At 28.4% G+C, this 18,936-nt stretch overlaps 1 protein-coding gene across 2 annotated transcripts in view; it reads right to left on the bottom strand.

Annotated features, from left to right (window-relative positions):
- LOC127287683 (collagen alpha-1(I) chain-like) overlaps nt 1-18,936 on the bottom strand; it is a 69,380-nt gene that overhangs the window by 6,552 nt on the left and 43,892 nt on the right. The window contains exon 1 of one of the 2 annotated variants that reach the window (XM_051314743.1): nt 937-1,106. The exons of the other annotated variant lie outside the window; for it this stretch is intronic. Coding sequence (XP_051170700.1) covers nt 937-1,032 — 96 coding nt within the window. The 5' untranslated portion in view covers nt 1,033-1,106. Of the gene's footprint in view, nt 1-936; nt 1,107-18,936 lie in introns of those variants that run through there. 2 annotated transcript variants of the gene reach the window in all.

An 18,936-nucleotide genomic window follows, 5' to 3' on the forward strand; every position in this document is an offset into this window, starting at 1 on the left:
ATGATAATTAAAATTTTGAATTTTAAATATAAGATACATTATCTGATTTAAAATGTTTGCAAAATAATATTTAAAATATTAAAAGTGTAAACGAAATACCAAAGAAAATTGACAAATTCAGACAATTGTTAACCTTGGTTTACTGCAATTCAACAAATCTTACACAAACTTACTTTATATTGCAGCTGTGCAATATTGTGTTCATTAATAATTTATATTTGATTTTAATTAAAAACATAATTATGTAAATATAGTTTAAAATCTACCAAGTAATAAATATATTTTTACATTAAATCAACTAGAAAATATGATTTAAACAAATTTAAATATTTTCAACTGTATAGCAATACTAAAATAAGGTTGAATTATATATGTATAATATATTTGTTTAAAAAATATCGTATAAAAATATACAAAAGTATTTAATCTGAACAATTATTTTATTGGTGCAAATTTAATTAATTTATAATTTCAAAATATAAAAAATATATCAGATAGCATACATTTACCTACATTAAAAATACAATCGTCAAAAAACACTCAAATTATAATAACTATCTAAAACTTTATGAAATTTTTGAAAAAATACCATAAAAAATACTTAATATTAACAAATTATTAAATAAACTATTGATTACCATTTTTTAATCCCTCTTCAAGAACTAGTTCAGAGCAGAAATTATTTTGATTGATTTTTGACAATTTTATAAGAAAATTATTATTGCTTTATGGTGTTTTTACTGTTAGTTTCGTGGGTTTTTAAGCAACTTTTAAATATTTTCCAATTTAAAAAAAAAATCATATACAGGTATATTTTTTCACTTTGCGATAACTTTGGAGAAATCAAAGGAATACATTTTTGACCATACTAGAATATATTTATACTACGATAAAAAGTTTATTCGAAAATGAAATGAAAATTAATAAAAAACTTACATTTTTCAATAAAGATTTGATGGTCTCTGCATCAGAAGATATCAAAGTAATGAGCAGAATGCCAAACAAAATGGAAAATATTTGAAAATTATTCATGTTGTTTGTTATACAATGTCTTGTACTAAGATGATATTTGTCGTGTTTGCTTTCGGTTTATGTACGAAAATCCTTCTTTGTTCTTCAAAAAATTGATAATAACTTTTTAAATAATTTATTTTATTCTACAAATTCGAAACATCGTGACATTAAAAAAATTGATTAGGCACACATTATTTCAATTATGACTTATGAATTTATATGATAAGCATGTACACGAATATAATTATTCTTTAATTTTGTACATTTTTAATTCGTTACCCAGTATAGAGAAAGGAATTTTGATTAAATAACGTCAATATACAAATTGACTCATAATTTCCATGGATATGTAAATTAAGAATTTCTTATCAATATATATTACAAAAAGGTCAATAAAATATTTGAGCCCAACGATTCAAAATAAAATGATAGATTGTTTAAACAATCAAATGTTAATTCATAAAATTAAGGCAAGCTCTTTTTTTCTTGCATATCTGATACAACTCAAAAATATAAAAAAAAAGAATCAATTGAGTTTAGTACTTAGGTATGTTAAAATCCCAAGAAAAGAAACTGAAAAAGCATTTGATTTTGAAATTAACGAAATTTTTCTCGTTTGGGACAGACTATTATTCCATAGGCATCAGTAATTAGCGAATAACATTTTTATTGTTCTCTTTGTTATAATATCAAGAATGACCTACATTATTGGAATGTTTGATAACACATTTTTTAAATAAAGTAAACTAAACAAAAAAGAATCACGCAAGACGAATGCCAATGTGTTTAAAAATTTCGTATAATGAAAACATTGATTAATATTATCATCATCAATAAATGTGATTTATATTACAGAAAAGAAAAAAGTATCATTTATAAAATTTAATTATAAAATTTAATTAAAAAATTTATTTAAAAAATATTTTTAAGTATTCAATAGATGGAAAAATAAAAATTATTATTCTCATTGATATGTAGTAATTTTCATAAGATAAAAGTAGTAAGTAGGCAACTTTGACAAATAAAAGAATGCACATGTGGAAGACGTGTATTCTTCTATATTCCCAAATTCAATCAGTAATTTATCTTATTGCCTAGTTATTAAGCTAATTGACTAATGAGTCTTCGGCAAATACAAAATTGATGAATATCCTATAGCAGACTCTATAACTATAGTTAATTGATTATGAACATTAGAAATAGTATATATTGACGAAAATACAACACTGGAGAAAAATTGTATTGAATCAAGAAAACCCATTTAGTTATCTGTATTTGATTCAATATTTTCTTGATCGAAGAATATTTTACTAGCTTGAAGTGAATGAAAATTAGTTGATCAAATACGGACAAGTAAATGATTTTCTAGAATCAATGATACTTTTCACTGAATAGCCGAATTTAAGCACCGATCTACAAGCAGACTTTTTAAACATTAATTTGTTTCGTATAATATTGGAAATGAATATTAGTATTTTGTTATTCACTCCAAGCGAATGTTGAGAATTTAACAAGCTCTATTCAATTATTAATTGGGGAATATTATTAATTAATTATATTAATTAATATGTGGGAATATTTAACCCGTTCAGGACCAGTGTTGCTTTCCTTGTAAAAAATACTAATCTTTAATAAACTTTTATGAAATTTACAATAGGTATAATAAGATTTGGTAGAACGTATTTGATTCATTATTAAGTGATACTAAATTTTATTAAATCCTGTATAAAGTTTATAAAACTTTATTAAAGATTAGTATTTCTTATATAGAAATTTCACTTTTTACAATATTTTCCACGACTTGAAAATACTTTTACAAAATTTTAAAATGCTTTTATAAAATTTGATATTTATTTTCTTTCCGTGTAGAAGATATAAAAGTATAAAAAACAGAAAGCCAAGCAATATGGAAAATATCTAAAACTTATTCCAAATTCAGAACATTGTGACATTTCAATTTTCATTATCAACTTATATAATGATAAACATGTATAAATAATTACTTACTATATTTAATTTTTTACATTTTCAATGGATTACTCTTTAAACGGAAAAGCAGTTTGATTAGAAGAAGTCTTATAATTTCCATGAATATGTATGTGAGAATTTCATGTCAATAATAATTATAATAATCATATATAATAATTCATATTACTCACGTCATCGTTACGTAATTATAAGTAAATAAACACAAATAATAAAATAATTTGAATTATATGCTTTAAACTAAATAAAAAGAATAAATACAAAAATAGTAACTTAATCAAGATTTAAAATTTTTATAATTAAAATAATTAATTATAATTAAAAATTTGACGATAAAATTGGTGAAGACAGTCATGTTGTTTTAAAACGAAAAAATGCCATTGACGATTTCTGGTATGTATGTTATAGCTGCAAGGCAGTTTCTATAACCACACTGAGAGAAATGAATGGTTGGAGCTACTACTTTTTTATTAGTAAAGGAGGTATTTATTCCCCTGCCTATTTAGTTAGTAAAATTCAGTAATGTTTTTAGTGAATTTTAATATTTTTGATGTCAAGCGCAACTATTTAGAATTGGTAAACAGAAAATAATAACCACACCTACAAAAATAGTTCCATGCAAAAGTTTAACTAACAGAGTAGTCGGGTTTACCATTTTTTTAGTAAACGCGGTTTGCAGTTGTTAGAAATTCGGTTGGCAACACTCATGCTCGTAAAGCAATGTCGTGAGAAAACATGATCATTAATTTTTGTTTATCTTCTTATATATTTTTTACAATTATATTATTTTTATATAGATTATTTAATTGAGTGTTAAAAAAGTGCGTGGATTTTAAATGTAAATGACAATTTAACAAAGAAACCTAACCTACAAAATTTATTTATTATTATTCGCATCATACAAAAAATATGTTTAATATAAGATTTATATCTTACTTGGTACAGCAAGAAAGTTATATTAAACTTATAATAAACATATTTTTTTGAATGTGAATAATATTAAATAAATATTTACGGCTGTATTTTATTATATCGAATTACCTATTTGATTAGTAAGGTTAATTAAGTAAATGTTATCTGTTACAATATTTATTAGTAGTTGGTACTAACTAGAATAAGTTCCCCTTACTAATAAAATGGTAACGGCAACTATTTAACTTTTTACTATTATAAATGGTATCCCTGACTATCGAATTAGCAGCAGTATAGCCTCAACTACTTTGTTCTCTCAGTGCATTGTCAAAATAATCGTTGCTACTGTTAAGTTTTAAATTAAAATTAAAATGCAATTCTAGATTCCATTAGTTTACACCTTATTGCAAGAAATAACAGAATTTATTGTTATAATTTTCTAAAAGTTTTCAATATTTGACTTGACTTATATACATTTTCATTTCTAGAATAAAATATATATATATGAAAAAAAAAAAAAAAATTGTAACTTAATCAACATTTAAAATTTTTGTAATTATAATAATTAATTATAATTAAAAATTTGACAATAAAGTTAATTAACGACAATAATTTAATAATAATGTTATTTCGAAAGTGTTAAAAATTTTTTAGCAATGTTCAACAATACACAGAATAATATTTATAGTTTTGTATAATTAAATTCTAAACCAAATGCATAATTACTAATTATTAAAATTTAATAAATTTAATATTTTTGAATGACCTTAATCTAAATACTCAAAATGTTTATAATCTCGTTAAATTATGCAATTAATTTTTAAAGAGTGGAACAGGTACAATGAGGTAAGAAAATCTTGTGAAATAAAATAAACGCAAATATAAATCATTTCGCTACGTTATATTATATATTTTGTAATTGTCTGTTGTAAAAAAGTTATTATGAATGCAACATAAGCATTTGTTCATCTTATTAATAAATGTTATTGCACAAAATTTTAATTCTTTTTTTTTAAATTTCTTTTAAAGAGACATTTATATAAATAAAAAATCGGACAAATGCGATAAAAAAAATAAAATTAAAAAAAAAATAAAATTAAAAAATAAAATTAAAAAAAAAATATAAAATATAAATAAACAAAATAATAAATATTAAAAAAATAAAATGAAATTATTTTAATATAAATAATAAAATTTACATTAAAAAAAATTTTTTGTCAAAAAATACATTTTTCAAAATTTTAACAATTGTAAAAAAGAATCTTGCGGATATATTAGAAAATCCATGTGTCAGAATTTAGGTATTAACGACTGCAATAAACATACAAAATTTCAGGACAAACAGTCAAAATGTTTCTGAGATATTTGTCGTGGAAAATATTGTAAAAAGTGAAATTTCTATATAAGAAATACTAATCTTTAATAAAGTTTTATAAACTTTATACAGGATTTAATAAAATTTAGTATCACTTAATAATGAATCAAATACGTTCTATCAAATCTTATTACACCTATTGTAAATTTCATAAAAGTTTATTAAAGATTAGTATTTTTTACAAGGAAAGCAACACTGGTCCTGAACGGGTTAAATATTCCCACATATTAATTAATATAATTAATTAATAATATTCCCCAATTAATAATTGAATAGAGCTTGTTAAATTCTCAACATTCGCTTGGAGTGAATAACAAAATACTAATATTCATTTCCAATATTATACGAAACAAATTAATGTTTAAAAAGTCTGCTTGTAGATCGGTGCTTAAATTCGGCTATTCAGTGAAAAGTATCATTGATTCTAGAAAATCATTTACTTGTCCGTATTTGATCAACTAATTTTCATTCACTTCAAGCTAGTAAAATATTCTTCGATCAAGAAAATATTGAATCAAATACAGATAACTAAATGGGTTTTCTTGATTCAATACAATTTTTCTCCAGTGTTGTATTTTCGTCAATATATACTATTTCTAATGTTCATAATCAATTTACAATTTACATATTCATGGAAATATTTTCCATTTAGTTTGGCATTCTGCTCATTACTTTAATATCTTCTGAAGCAGAGACCATCAAATCTTTATTGAAAAATGTAAGTTTTTTATTAATTTTCATTTCATTTCCGAATAAACTTTTTATCGTAGTATAAATATATTCTAGTATGGTCAAAAATGTATTCCTTTGATTTCTCCAAAGTTATCCCAAAGTGAAAAAATATACCTGTATATGATTTTTTTTTTAAATTGGAAAATATTTAAAAGTTGCTTAAAAACCCACGAAACTAACAGTAAAAACACCATAAAGCAATAATAATTTTCTTATAAAATTGTCAAAAATAAATCAAATTATTTCTGCTTTGAACTAGTTCTTGAAGAGGGATTAAAAAATGGTAATCAATAGTTTATTTAATAATTTGTTAATATTATGTATTTTTATGGTGGTTTTTCAAAAATTTCATAAAGTTTTAGATAGTTATTATAATTTGAGTGTTTTTTGACGATTGTATTTTTAATGTAGGTAAATGTATGCTATATGATATATTTTTTATATTTTCTCTCTGATTCATGACAGCTGCAAATATTTACAACAAATAATGCTTTGCAAGTGTATTTTTATTGCAATTGAGTAAGTTATGCAAAAAATATATATGTGGAACAATAATTTACGCTGATTTTCATAAAATGAATATTGATTTATATGCTCTTGAAAGCAAAGTTTATTTTTTCTTACATTTAATTTTTTCGACCACCGAGATATTTCGATACATTTTCATGTGTTTTGTATGCACTGTCTTTTTTAAGAAAGGAATATTAATATAATTATTATTAATTTATTAAATAATTAATTTTTATAAACAAGTTGTAATTTTTTTACACCAAGCAAGCGAAATTTCAATACACAAAATCCTAGCACAACTGTCCAGTTATTAGACTTATTGTAGTGCCACCGCCATGATAAGGATATAGGAATATAATTTCGAGCAGCACTGGACAGTGCCATTAAAAAAACTGGATAGCTTTGAGTCGTAGAAATATCAAGTTTAACTTGAATTATTTCCAAGAGTGTTGGTCAGCCACCCTACAGTAATTTGCAAATTTAGCTAGAATCATCCGGCACAAAGAAAAACTGTCCTATAACTTGACGAATTCTAATAGTGCCATGACAAATTTCTACTAGGGATTGCGTTAGTACTCGTTGATTCAAATGATAACCTAAATGGTTGTTGTTTTGAATAATTATGTGGGGAGAGCTTTTCCTAAAAAATTTGGAATCTTTTTTATTGAATAATGTCTTATTATAAACATGTAATTCTAGTGAGAGAAGCAGCTCTGACTGTTGTTCTGACAGTTCTTCGATGGACAGTTCTGAGGCTAGTTGGGATTGTTGTTCGGAACTTGTGTGTAAGAAGGAAGAATCGATGAAGTTACATGTTGATGCAAATGCAAAATGCAAAACCGAAAATAATGAGAGTGAAAGAAACAGGGATATATCACTATCCCTTTCACTCTCATTATTTTCAGTTTTTCATTTTGCATTTACATCAACATGTAACTTCACCCTTATTCAAGTGCGTACACTCTTCTTGTAATAATCGAGTAATAATGTGTTATTAAATTAGGAAATTCAATTTAATAGATTGATGAGAAGGTTAATTTAGCCTAAATAAATGTTTAATATTAAATAGTCATATTATTATTTTCATTTTATAATCATTATTTTAATAATTATCAATATAATTGTTTTAGGGATATTAAGTTTGTAAAATACGTCAAGAGTAGTTGAAGATGGGTGAGGGGGTAAAAAGTTGGAGAGGAAAAGTGTCTTGAATCGAACGTTAATTTGGCGTCTTCTCATTCGTTCACTCTTTTTCAGAATCATAGTGATCCATCGTCGGTGGATGAAGTGCATTAAAATAAATTAATTTTCATGAGATTTTCTTAAACTGAATGGCCGTTACGGGGCTTAAAATAATAATTCAACAAGCCGCGCGTAGGAGACATTTGCATTTTGACGGCGACATATATACCCAACAGCTATATATTCAGGAGGCTCGCAGATTTTTTTAAAAAACGGAGGGAAAAATTTTTCCACTCGAAATATCTAATTCAAAATTCATTTTTGTTTCTTTTGACTTGTAAAAATATAAATTCATTATCTAATATTACTTCGATTTTATGAAATCAAAAACGGATTAAATTAAACTAATTTTAAATTTTGTAAATATTTAAATAGATATGATAAGAAAAATTAAGACGAATAGAAAATGTGCACACTACATAAATGATCAGCTTGGATTTTCAATTTTACTTTGACCTGAAATCTATTTTTACGTTTACAAAAATAATTCCTTTACTAGGTTAATTGAATTACAGTTTTATTTATCAGGTAAAAGTTTTATTCTTGAAATTTTTTTTAGATCTTTTTAAAGATTCGATTATATTTTATATATTTGAATTTTTAGAAAAGTCTTTGGCTTTATATAATCGACTTGTCGACTATCAACGATACAAGATATTAAGGCCATTTCTTCCTATTATATTCCCATAGTTCTCTTTACCTTTTATCAAATCCGCCCTCCTCCCGACCCCAACCCTTCTCCTCTATCCCGGGCCATCTTCTTAGCCATCTAACGTTTCTTAAGTCTCGTGAACCTAAAGGAGCGCTTTCCAAGAGCTGCAAACTGGAAATCTATACGTAGACTTATACGGAAACTTTACGGGACGATAATAGACAGATTTATGAGACGGCTTATCGATTCTTCCAAGTAAATCCAATTTTCGAGCTCGACACCCGGAAGAGAAGAGGATTCCCAAACGAAAGAGAACGAGGACGCCAAACGGAAGAAAGGAACAAGAACTCCAACTACGATTAGAATGGTGGAAAAAAAAGAAAGCTCTTTCTACCCCTAAAAAGACATTTGTAAATTTTGTTCAAGAACATCAATTTTTTCTTTTTCTTTTTAGAGAAACTGGGGCAATTACAAAATTATCCAATATTCGATTTAATTTTATTAAAAGCTTTTTCCAAATAATTTACAATTATTCAAAGTTATTATACTGTTCTATTTTATTATTTTAATATTAATTTTTTAAATACTTTACAATATATTTTATAGAAACTTAATGACATTTATTATACAAGATTTAATTCAATTTGTTATTGAAAATTTTCATAAAGCTCAAATGCACATTTTCAAAATATATTCGATTTAGAATATATATATATTCAAGGCCTTTGTGCCTTAATTTCCATTATGTTATATTATCATCAGCGAGGCAGTCAGCTTGATGTGATTTATCTCTAATATTAATTAGAATAAATTAATAATTCAACGTAAATTACTTGTGTATTATAAATTTTACAAGCAAAAAATTAATAAATAATAATTATTGTACTTCAAATAGAAAAATATTATTTCTTTTTTTTTGCAAAAAAGAGTTTTATAAACGGTATAAAATTAAATATAGAAGAATATTGATTATCTAAATTATTATGAGAGATAATTTTGTTTACTCTAAGAAAATAGACAGAAATTAGAAAAAGAAATGAGGGATAATATGTCAACAATTCTAGAATAAGACGATCACTCTTATTTCTTATTATAGGGAGTGTCTCTACATTTTACCCTTCGCAAGCGCCACTCCCCGATTAATCCAAAGAACGATCCTACTTTCATTTTCCTTTATTTCCTGTTTCCGGTTTTGCAATTCCCCTTTAACAATATATATATATACATACATAGAGCAAGAAATTTCTTCATTTTCGGTTTATCGCCTCACAATTTTCTGACTTTTAACATCAGTAATGTGTCTAACCTGATTTCATGTTGAAAATAATTTTCAAAACCAACAGAGTGGGAGTGGCTAACAATTCGAGACGAGATAAGAGAGAACCTTTTAGTAGCTTTGATACCAGTGGATAAGAATGGCTTGTGATTAATCTCCGTCTTTTCAACGTGCATTCTAAAATAGGAAATTCTGAGTCTGAGTTTCTTTTTTGCATTTTATTCCGATGGAAATGTTTCGTGTATCGCGTTTCAAATTTCATTTAAAAGTACTTGCATTTTGTCATTTCAAATCTAGTACCAACAGTGATATCGTGTTTAACGCGTAATTTAATTCGCATGTTTTTTCATTTTTTTTTTTTTTAAGTTTATACTATCATCCAAGAGTTTTGTATGAGATTTAATAATACTTTTTCCAGAGACTTGTCAAATTTTAGATATTTTTGAATCGGAGAGAAAACATTTTCTAATTCAACTTCCTGTTTCTATAAATTGTTACGTTTTAATAATTCATTTACCACAAACAAACAAGTTAATTACATCGGGTTCTGATGGAAAAGTATGCAACCCGTTGTGCACGCCAACGGAAGCTTCCTTGTAATTAGCATACACATTTTACAGAAAAAAAAAACCAAGAGAAAGAAAGCCTTTTGAGTAGAGAAAATGTAAACTGATTTCGATTGTTAGCGAGAGATAAAAAAAAAGTGAAGAATGTAATATAAAAGATGAGAAAATAAAAAAAAAAAAGAAAGAAGCATAAGATTTCCTTCGTTTGTACGATGCATATCTTGGGGTCAAACGAATGAAATGTTTACCGTCGATGAAGCCCTTTCTTGAGGCACGAACCTTAAGGAAGAAGTTACGTTTTCCTGGAAAAAGACCTTTGGCCAAGCCGAGGAGGAAAGACAGAAAGTCGATTAAAATTCAACTCGCGCTCTCCTGTTTATGAAGGAACCGTTGCGTTGCGAGTCGCTTTTACGCACGTCATTCCGTATGCAAGGCAGTGTTATCCGTTGGTTTGACAAACGAACCGGCATAAATAATTGACTACAGCACGCTCGCAAATCAATCTAGTCCAATAAATTCCTTATATTCACGATTCTGATGTAGTTACACAATTAATACCTAAATATATACTTTTATACTATTATTTATTTTATATAGACATTTTATACATAGAAAAATTTTTTTTTCTGCAATCTTTAATTAGAATTATTTTCGAGTTTCCAATTTATGTTCTGTCGGTAAAGTAGAAACAGGCGCGAAATTTGAAATACAATTTTTATTACTAGGGAAAATTCGAAATAACTATAAGGAAATAATAAAAATTGTTGATTTATAATTTTACCTAGTAGTAAAAATTCTTTCTTAAATTTCGCGCTATCTACTTTATCGACAGAACATAGAATGGAAACTCGAAAATAATTCTACTATACAATGTTAATTAATTAAAAAAATGGAAAAAAAAAATTTCCCGGCTATAAAATGTCTGAAATAACAATTGTATCAAATTTCTACTAACCGCAAATTTCATAACTGAAAAACAATTGCAAAATGAAAACTTCATGTCTGGAAATTCGATATTTGTCAAATTGAAAAAAAAAATACTCACAGAGAGAAAAGTTGAAGTCGTCGCCAATGACAACCTCATAATTAGAACTATTTTTCAGTTGAGATAAAGTCTCGAGTTTCGTTGCTTTCACACCTTGCGACTGCCGCATTTACACATAGGAAAAATGCCTCGTAAAGTGTCATAGAAAAGCTAGTCTTTTCACAAATACACATACAAGATATGTGTATATGTTTATAGTCGCGCATTTCTATTTTATTTGCAGGGTTGACAACCGTTGCTTTGAGAACTTGACCGAGTTGAGCGGTAATGTGACATTCGCGAGTGAAAATGTACCGTAAGGGATTTTCTGTGAAACTAACTTCATGGACCGGGTACCGTTGAAAGTTAACTTTTGTGTTGCACGATAAGACCTCTACGATGAGAGGAAGAGCAGATGTTTCTAATTGTCGCAACGTTGTTACAGTTCCTGGATTTTGTAGCTCTTGACCTATCAAAGGCACTCTCACAAGCAATCTGCAAAATTTTAACTATTTCAAGTGAAATTTACTTTATTTCCATTTACATAAATAATAAATTATTTAAAAAATTGTAATTCACAAATTAAAATTGTATATTATTGAATCTTTTTTTTCGAATATTTGATCAGTATTTTTATATTTCGCAAACGATAAGAATCTGTGACACGAGCGAATTTCGTTTCACTGCGAATCAAACCGAATTGCACTATTTTTTTTTTTTTTTTTTTTTTTTTTTTTTACTTTTGGTGAAAAATATTGTCAAATTGGGAGAAGCATTTTTTTCCTTCTTTTTTTTTAAATTGAAAACGGAAATGGAAACAAGAAACGTGCTTTCAAACTGGATCGGATGCATAGGCTTTGACGCGGTTGGAGAGAAACGTGAATATGCCAGCCCTCTGGCTAAAATTGCAGCAAACACGTGATTCCATCCGGCCACGTAAAATGCTGCATGCTACAAAAGTTCATTTAAAGCCTGAAGTTCAAGAGAATAAACAAAATTAACGTGTTTGGAAATTTTCCTTTAACAAAGAAATAACCCGAACGAATCAAAATTTTATTTTCCTATACTAAATATATGTATAATATTTATAATAGAACGAAAATCATAAATTGAGATGAAAAATGAAAGTGGAAAAAATTTTTTTTTTTTTTTCTAAAACACCGCACACTTCCGGGAATGAGGATATAAGCTGAATGGAAAAAATGAGAACTCAAAGTACGGAATCAGTTATCGATCAATATCAAGCGCCTTTCAGTGAGATGAAGATTGATGTACAAAAGATTTATCTTGACTCTTTCTACTTTACTTCCATCACGAACATCACGATCCACCTCAGAAATATCGTAGGAAAACAAATTTCTTTTATGTTCTGAAATATAACATCCTTTACATTTTCTTTAACAATTATAAAAATGAGTCTATATAAACCATTGGATGAGAAATTTTAGAAAAGAACACATTTTAAACTAATCAGTTTTCAAAGCTATGTTTATTGACAGTTTTACCTTTAAAAGTTTCTTATAAAAATCTTTTAACATAACATATAATTTTTAGCTTCTAATAGGTCCCTTTCTTCGCGACGTGTCACAAATAATTTTAAAATTGAAGTCAAATTTCAAGGAAATTACATAAAATGAATTTTCAAAGAGTGATTCAGCGAATTTGACTAACTGAAAATAGAAAAAATGGCAAGAGTGACTTTAAACAATATAAGACTATATGCACCGAGAGTGGTAAAACCTACAGCTCATAAAGCCAAGCTTTGAGTGTCTAATAAAAATTGTAAATTTCACAGGCATTCAGCGAAATTATTCTTCGCTGGTTTCGCAAACCGTTTTACATTCGAAACTTCCCTCTTGTTCGTTACTCGAGCGATCTGCAGCATCCGTGCATCGCGGTCGAGTCGTAAATACGTTTTACCGCTGCCATGAGAGCAGCGGATGTTACTGCACTATGCTCGTTTTCCTTCGGGTCCACGAGGGCCACCAGAAAGGGACACCGGAGACAGCTTTCAGTTGACTGAGAGGAAACTTTTACCCCCTAAACTCGGTACTACGATTTAACTAACCGATGAAGCCAACCAACCTAGGCATTTCAATGTTCCCCCGGTCTCTATCTGCTTTAATCGAAACCGTTCCAGAACAATTCTCTCCTCAATGTGGAACAATTTCAAAAGAAAAACAATTTCAATAAAACTAAATTTAATTTTCGCGGTACAAAAATCCTTAAATCCATACCTTTAGGTTATGATAGTTATCAACAAAATTAATGCTGTTAAATGAAAAATGTTACTTATTTCGAGAATTTGTTGATTACACCTGATGCAAATATTACGTGATGTCAATGAATATAAAATAAACTAAATTCTAAAACTAGGGGATAAAAAAAAATGCAAAGTCACGTATAGATGAAAGGAGGGACACACACACACACATAGCAAGGGGGGAGGGGGGTGGAAGAGGGGAGTTTTGCAATTTATCTCACAGCGCCCAGAGCGGTTCGTAGCGTCGGTCGGGCAATCAGTGCGAATCCCAGAAGTCTCTGGCGAATCATGGTTTCTGCCCTCGTATGCGTTTAATCCACGCTTTTCAATGTATATGTTCACACGAATATACATCTAAACGTTTCATTTGTGCGCGTATACGGGTTTGCTGTCACGTAATTTCTCTCTCTCTCTCTCTCTCTCTCTTGCTCTTTCTCTTGCTCCTTTTGCTACATAATCCCACCTCCTCCCAACTCATTCCACTTTACACGTCTACTGCCTCTCTCTTTCTCTCTCTCTCTCTCTCCCTTTCTACCCGGACGTAACGCATCTGCACTCATCCAAGTGTACACCACGCGGAAAATGATGTAAACACCCATAGTCGAATCTCATACTCGTGGAAATTCGTTTCCACTCGTGTATTTTCGTGTAAGAACTCTTAATCATCACAGAGAAGCAATTTATTTTAAATTTTAATCTAAATATTTGTAACCTCGATAAGTCCAAGGAAGAGTATCCAGATTTGACTGTAATTGAATTTTCACCTTTTCCTATTATCCAAAAGTTTATCTAATATCAAGTTGTTATCTGATTGATTGTACATCTTCTTATCTGTTGGATATCAACTTGACAATCTCGTAATAAAAGCGATGGCGAAACTTTGGAAAGTTTAATTTGGCTTTAATTGCCCGCAACTATCAGAAGATACAGCGCACTTGAGAAAGAGAATGAGAGATGAGATAACAAGAGAGCGGATTCTTGATACCGTTTGCATCAAAATCGATTATTTTAACAAGAAGTTTGGATGGCGATTACATATATAGACATGTCTCATTTATTTCTAGGACCATATAGTCATTAAAGTCTTAAGAGAAGGAGGCCGAGATTTAGTCCCAAACACATCCGCCTTCAAAGTTCTTAGATGGAAACCAAGTATCGATCTTCCTTTACATCGATGCCAAAGTTCATCCGGGAATTTAATCAGCCGTTTTCAAGTAAATTATTACGCAATCCGCTATTCCGTTATAGTGAAACCTCATACACCCTCCCCCCCTTACCCTTTGAGTTTGAAGCTTCTGAATTTCACCCCCGCGACCGCAAGCACCAACGGCACTGAGAGAAGTGGCTTTTCCTTTCCGTGAGAGTTGCGCTTGTTCTCGTTGCGCGAGTAGAAAGGGTTGATCGTTTACAGGCGCCCGTCCGATTCTAAATATTTACAAGACCGGCGCCAGGAGAGTATTCTCCACTTCGAAAAGACCACTGTACATTTCAGACTGAATTTCACTCGATGGCTTTTATAACCTAGAAACGATTTTCGAAAACATTTCCAACAATTTCGAAATACTCCTCCTATAATCTTTAAACATTATTTTTAAAATCCCATATAAAAGATATTACATGTGAGATTTTCATTCAAATTTTTTTTCAAAATCTTTATGAAATATAAGAAAATTCGTTGTTTTTTTATTTCTTTATTTGATGAAAATTATGGATGTTATGATTTTTTCAAAATTTAACGTTCTTCAGAAGCCGAATACTTTTGAAATGCGTTTTTCTTTGTTCTATTAACAGATAAAAAATAATCTACACATATGAAATTTGTTCGATTTTTCTTCAATATTTTCGAAAAGGAGTAAAAAAAATAACGTAACTACAACGAAAGAATTTAAAAAATGGAAATTAAATTTAAAGAGTAATTTCGATTCTGAGAAAAGTAAATTTAATTTCCATTTTTTAGATTCTTCCATTGTAGTTACGTTATTTGTAACTAAATTTTTAAAATATTGAAAAAAATAGGACAAACATATATATTATTATTTTTTATTTTTTAATAGGACAAAGAAAAACGCATTTCAAAAGTATTCGGCTTCTAAAGAATGTTAAACTTAAAAAAATAACAACTTCCATAATTCTCATCAAATAAAGAAATTAAAAAAAACAACGTATTATCTTATATTACATAAAAATTTCGAAACAAAATGTTTGAATGAAAATCTTACATGAAATGCCCCATAATTAAAATTCGTTTAGATAAATATTTTTTTAACTAAAAATAAGATTTTTACATCAAAGAGAATTGTGAATTTCTTGAGATAACTATGTTTTATTAAAATATTTTTTTTTCTACAAGAAAATTTTTAATTATTCCACATTAATAGATGAAAACAGCTTTCTTTTTTTTAAAAAGAAGATAAGCTGACATGCAACAGAGGTATAAGAATAAAATTTAAACTTTTAATTTCCAGTTTTCATAAAAGATTTTTCTTTTAATTAAATTGTACTTTTTCATTTTTAGTGCTACAAATAAAATATATTATTGAATTATAATTTTCCTCCCATATTATAATTAGAATGTCAATATAAAATATATTATTGATAATAAACATTTCAATGCCTTTATTACAAGTTAGATGTTTGTTTATTCGTTTAAATTAATTATTTCGGCTATTCATTTAGCCATCATCAGGTAATTTTTTTTTTAAATTTTAAAAATTTATACGAACATAAGTTTGACTAATGCATAAACAGATAGCGTACAAGATCATATAAAATTTTTTAAAACAAACAAAAAAATTTTAATGTGATCTTGTACGCTATCTGTTTATGCATTAGTCAAACTTATGTTCGTATAAATTTTTAAAATTTCTAAAAAAATTATCTGATCATGGCTAAATTAATAGCCAAAACAATTAATTTAAACGAATAAATAAAAATCTAACTGTAGTAAAGGTCTTGAAATGTTTATTATCAAAATTAAAAAAAAAGTTAAAAAAAAAAAAATTGAAATATTATTTTTGACACATTCGTTTCATAATTTCATTTGGACAATGTATTAAAATTGTAGAATTTAATATAACTCGATAGAACCAAATGAAAAATGTGACAAATTCAAAATTAACCGCAAATTTGTATAATGTGGATACAATAGCGAGTTAGTTAGCCACAAAACTTGATATACACTGACAGTGGTTCTCAAAAGGGTTCTCTCTCCTTCTGTCTCTGTCCCTCTCTCATAAATCGTTAACTAATTGAACTAGGGCGCGTGACATCAGTCGCGACGCCCTTGTCGGTGTGTACACGTGACTTTACATCCTTCCGTTCGGATGTACCAGCTCGTCCTTGTGTGTACGAATGAACGACGAGGAGATAAACTCTATCGCGCACGCTAACGTATACCCTATATGCTATGTATTCACCACCATTTAATTCGATTTGCGAAATTTCTACTATATTCCCGTAGAGAAACGATTATAGCTAGGTCAGATAGTTATCTGCGATGACGACATAAATTTCGTTGGGCAAGTGACGTCGATTGCTCTAACATATTGATGCTAAAATTTTCATTAATCCCTTTAGCTGCGCTCGTGTGTCCCATTAATAAATTTCATTACATTAATTCCACATGTTCCTAAATAGATATGGACAATTATGTAATGTTACTTATTTTAATTCAATATTCGTTTATTTTACCAAGTACAAAGTTACTTTTTTAATTAATTAAAGAAAAATACGAAATTTAATTTTTAAGTACTAATAAATTTTCTTATGAAAAAAAGACTCCAGTTTTGATAATGAAAAGATTGAAAACTCTACGCGCGCAGCTAATGACAGTCGGTAGCACCAATCAGTGTGCTCTTCTCCCACTCCTGGAGTAGTGTTCTCAACTTAGGCTCCGCAAGACACATTTGAAAACAGTTCCTTAAAATCTAATAAATTCGTTATTGTTTTTCTATACCACAATGATCAGGTTAAAAATTGTTTTCAATTTGATAAAATGAATTTTTTTAATTATGGGCCATGTTTCGAGCATGTTTGATGCATTCACGTAATGACGGTAAGAATTCCAAATGGTCCGACTCAATGTCGCACCTGGCGTAGACTGGCATTAATTAATCCAGCTTGCCGTATGGTAGCAACAGCGCAAAAGCAGCTTAACTGCGTTCATGCACTTGGCATAATCCGTGAGACGAAGGGAAGTCGGGCTTTAGTTTCAAGAAGTTTGCTTATGTTAGTCCGTTCGGTGCCTTGAAATAGCTCCCATAAACATTCAACCGATAACTCCTTGGTATGTACTGGGTGGGCTTAAATTCAACACGAAGAATTTTTTTTTACATACACTTTCCAAACTTGAAGATTGAAAAATTCTTATAATCTAACATATATATTTTAAAATATATTAAACCAAGAAATTGAAATTTTTCGAAAAAATTATGTATGATTAGTCTAAGAAAGAATATTTGCTTCTAATAATAAACTTCAACTATTTAGAAGGGAAAAAAAATACTCAAATTTTTTTTTTCCACAGTAAGCTTTGCTATTTTACGGCAATAAAAAGGCGAAACTAGCAAGATTTATGAAATTTCCCTATAGATCACACTTTAAAATAAATCCCTGACTTTTCTCTGGATTGCACGTTTTCCAGACGCGTAGCAACCATGAATTACGCAATTCACGTAATTCCCCTATCATATTCATACAGGTGAAGTAGACTGGAATTTTTTTTTTTTGCAATAACCTCAAAATCCACCTCTGATACGATCCACAGTTTGCGTAAGTAGACATTCACGTTACTTCGCATTAATCCTATTGTGGCGTTTTCAGATCCCACCAAACCCGTGAGTGTCCGTCACGTGTTCACATAGATAGATGAAATGAGAAACGCAGAGAGAGAAAGAGAGAGAGAGAGAGGGGGGGGAGTTTGTGATTGACGAATGAAAAAGGATCACAAAATCTGCACTCATTCAACATGACAGAGACGGAGCAACGAAAAGAATGTACGAGGGGAGAGGGGTAAACATCGATTTATTGAACATTGTCGAACTGGTCCTACCATTACATAGAATGTATTTCATCAAACGAAATACAAATTTTTTTTCAACAAAAAAAAGCTAAACGATGCTATGTTTTTTTTCGACAATTTTTTTTTTAAACTAATGAAGCTATTAGAATTTTATTAAGGACATAAATTACTTAAGGAATGAAAGAACAAATTTTCATGAAATTTGCTTTCCAATTCACCTTAATTATTTCATCAATTTTAAATAATTTTCAATGAAAAAAAAAAAACTGATAATGTTAAATATAAAAATATCACAAAATATTTTCCCTTAACCCAAAAATATATTACTATAAAATTGCAAGTTGATCATTGAATGATTAAATTA

This window comes from Leptopilina boulardi, unplaced genomic scaffold, assembly GCF_019393585.1.
Source record: "Leptopilina boulardi isolate dan_hultmark-lab unplaced genomic scaffold, ZJU_Lbou_2.1 LbouV2_372, whole genome shotgun sequence".
NCBI classification, from domain to species: Eukaryota; Metazoa; Arthropoda; class Insecta; order Hymenoptera; family Figitidae; genus Leptopilina; species Leptopilina boulardi.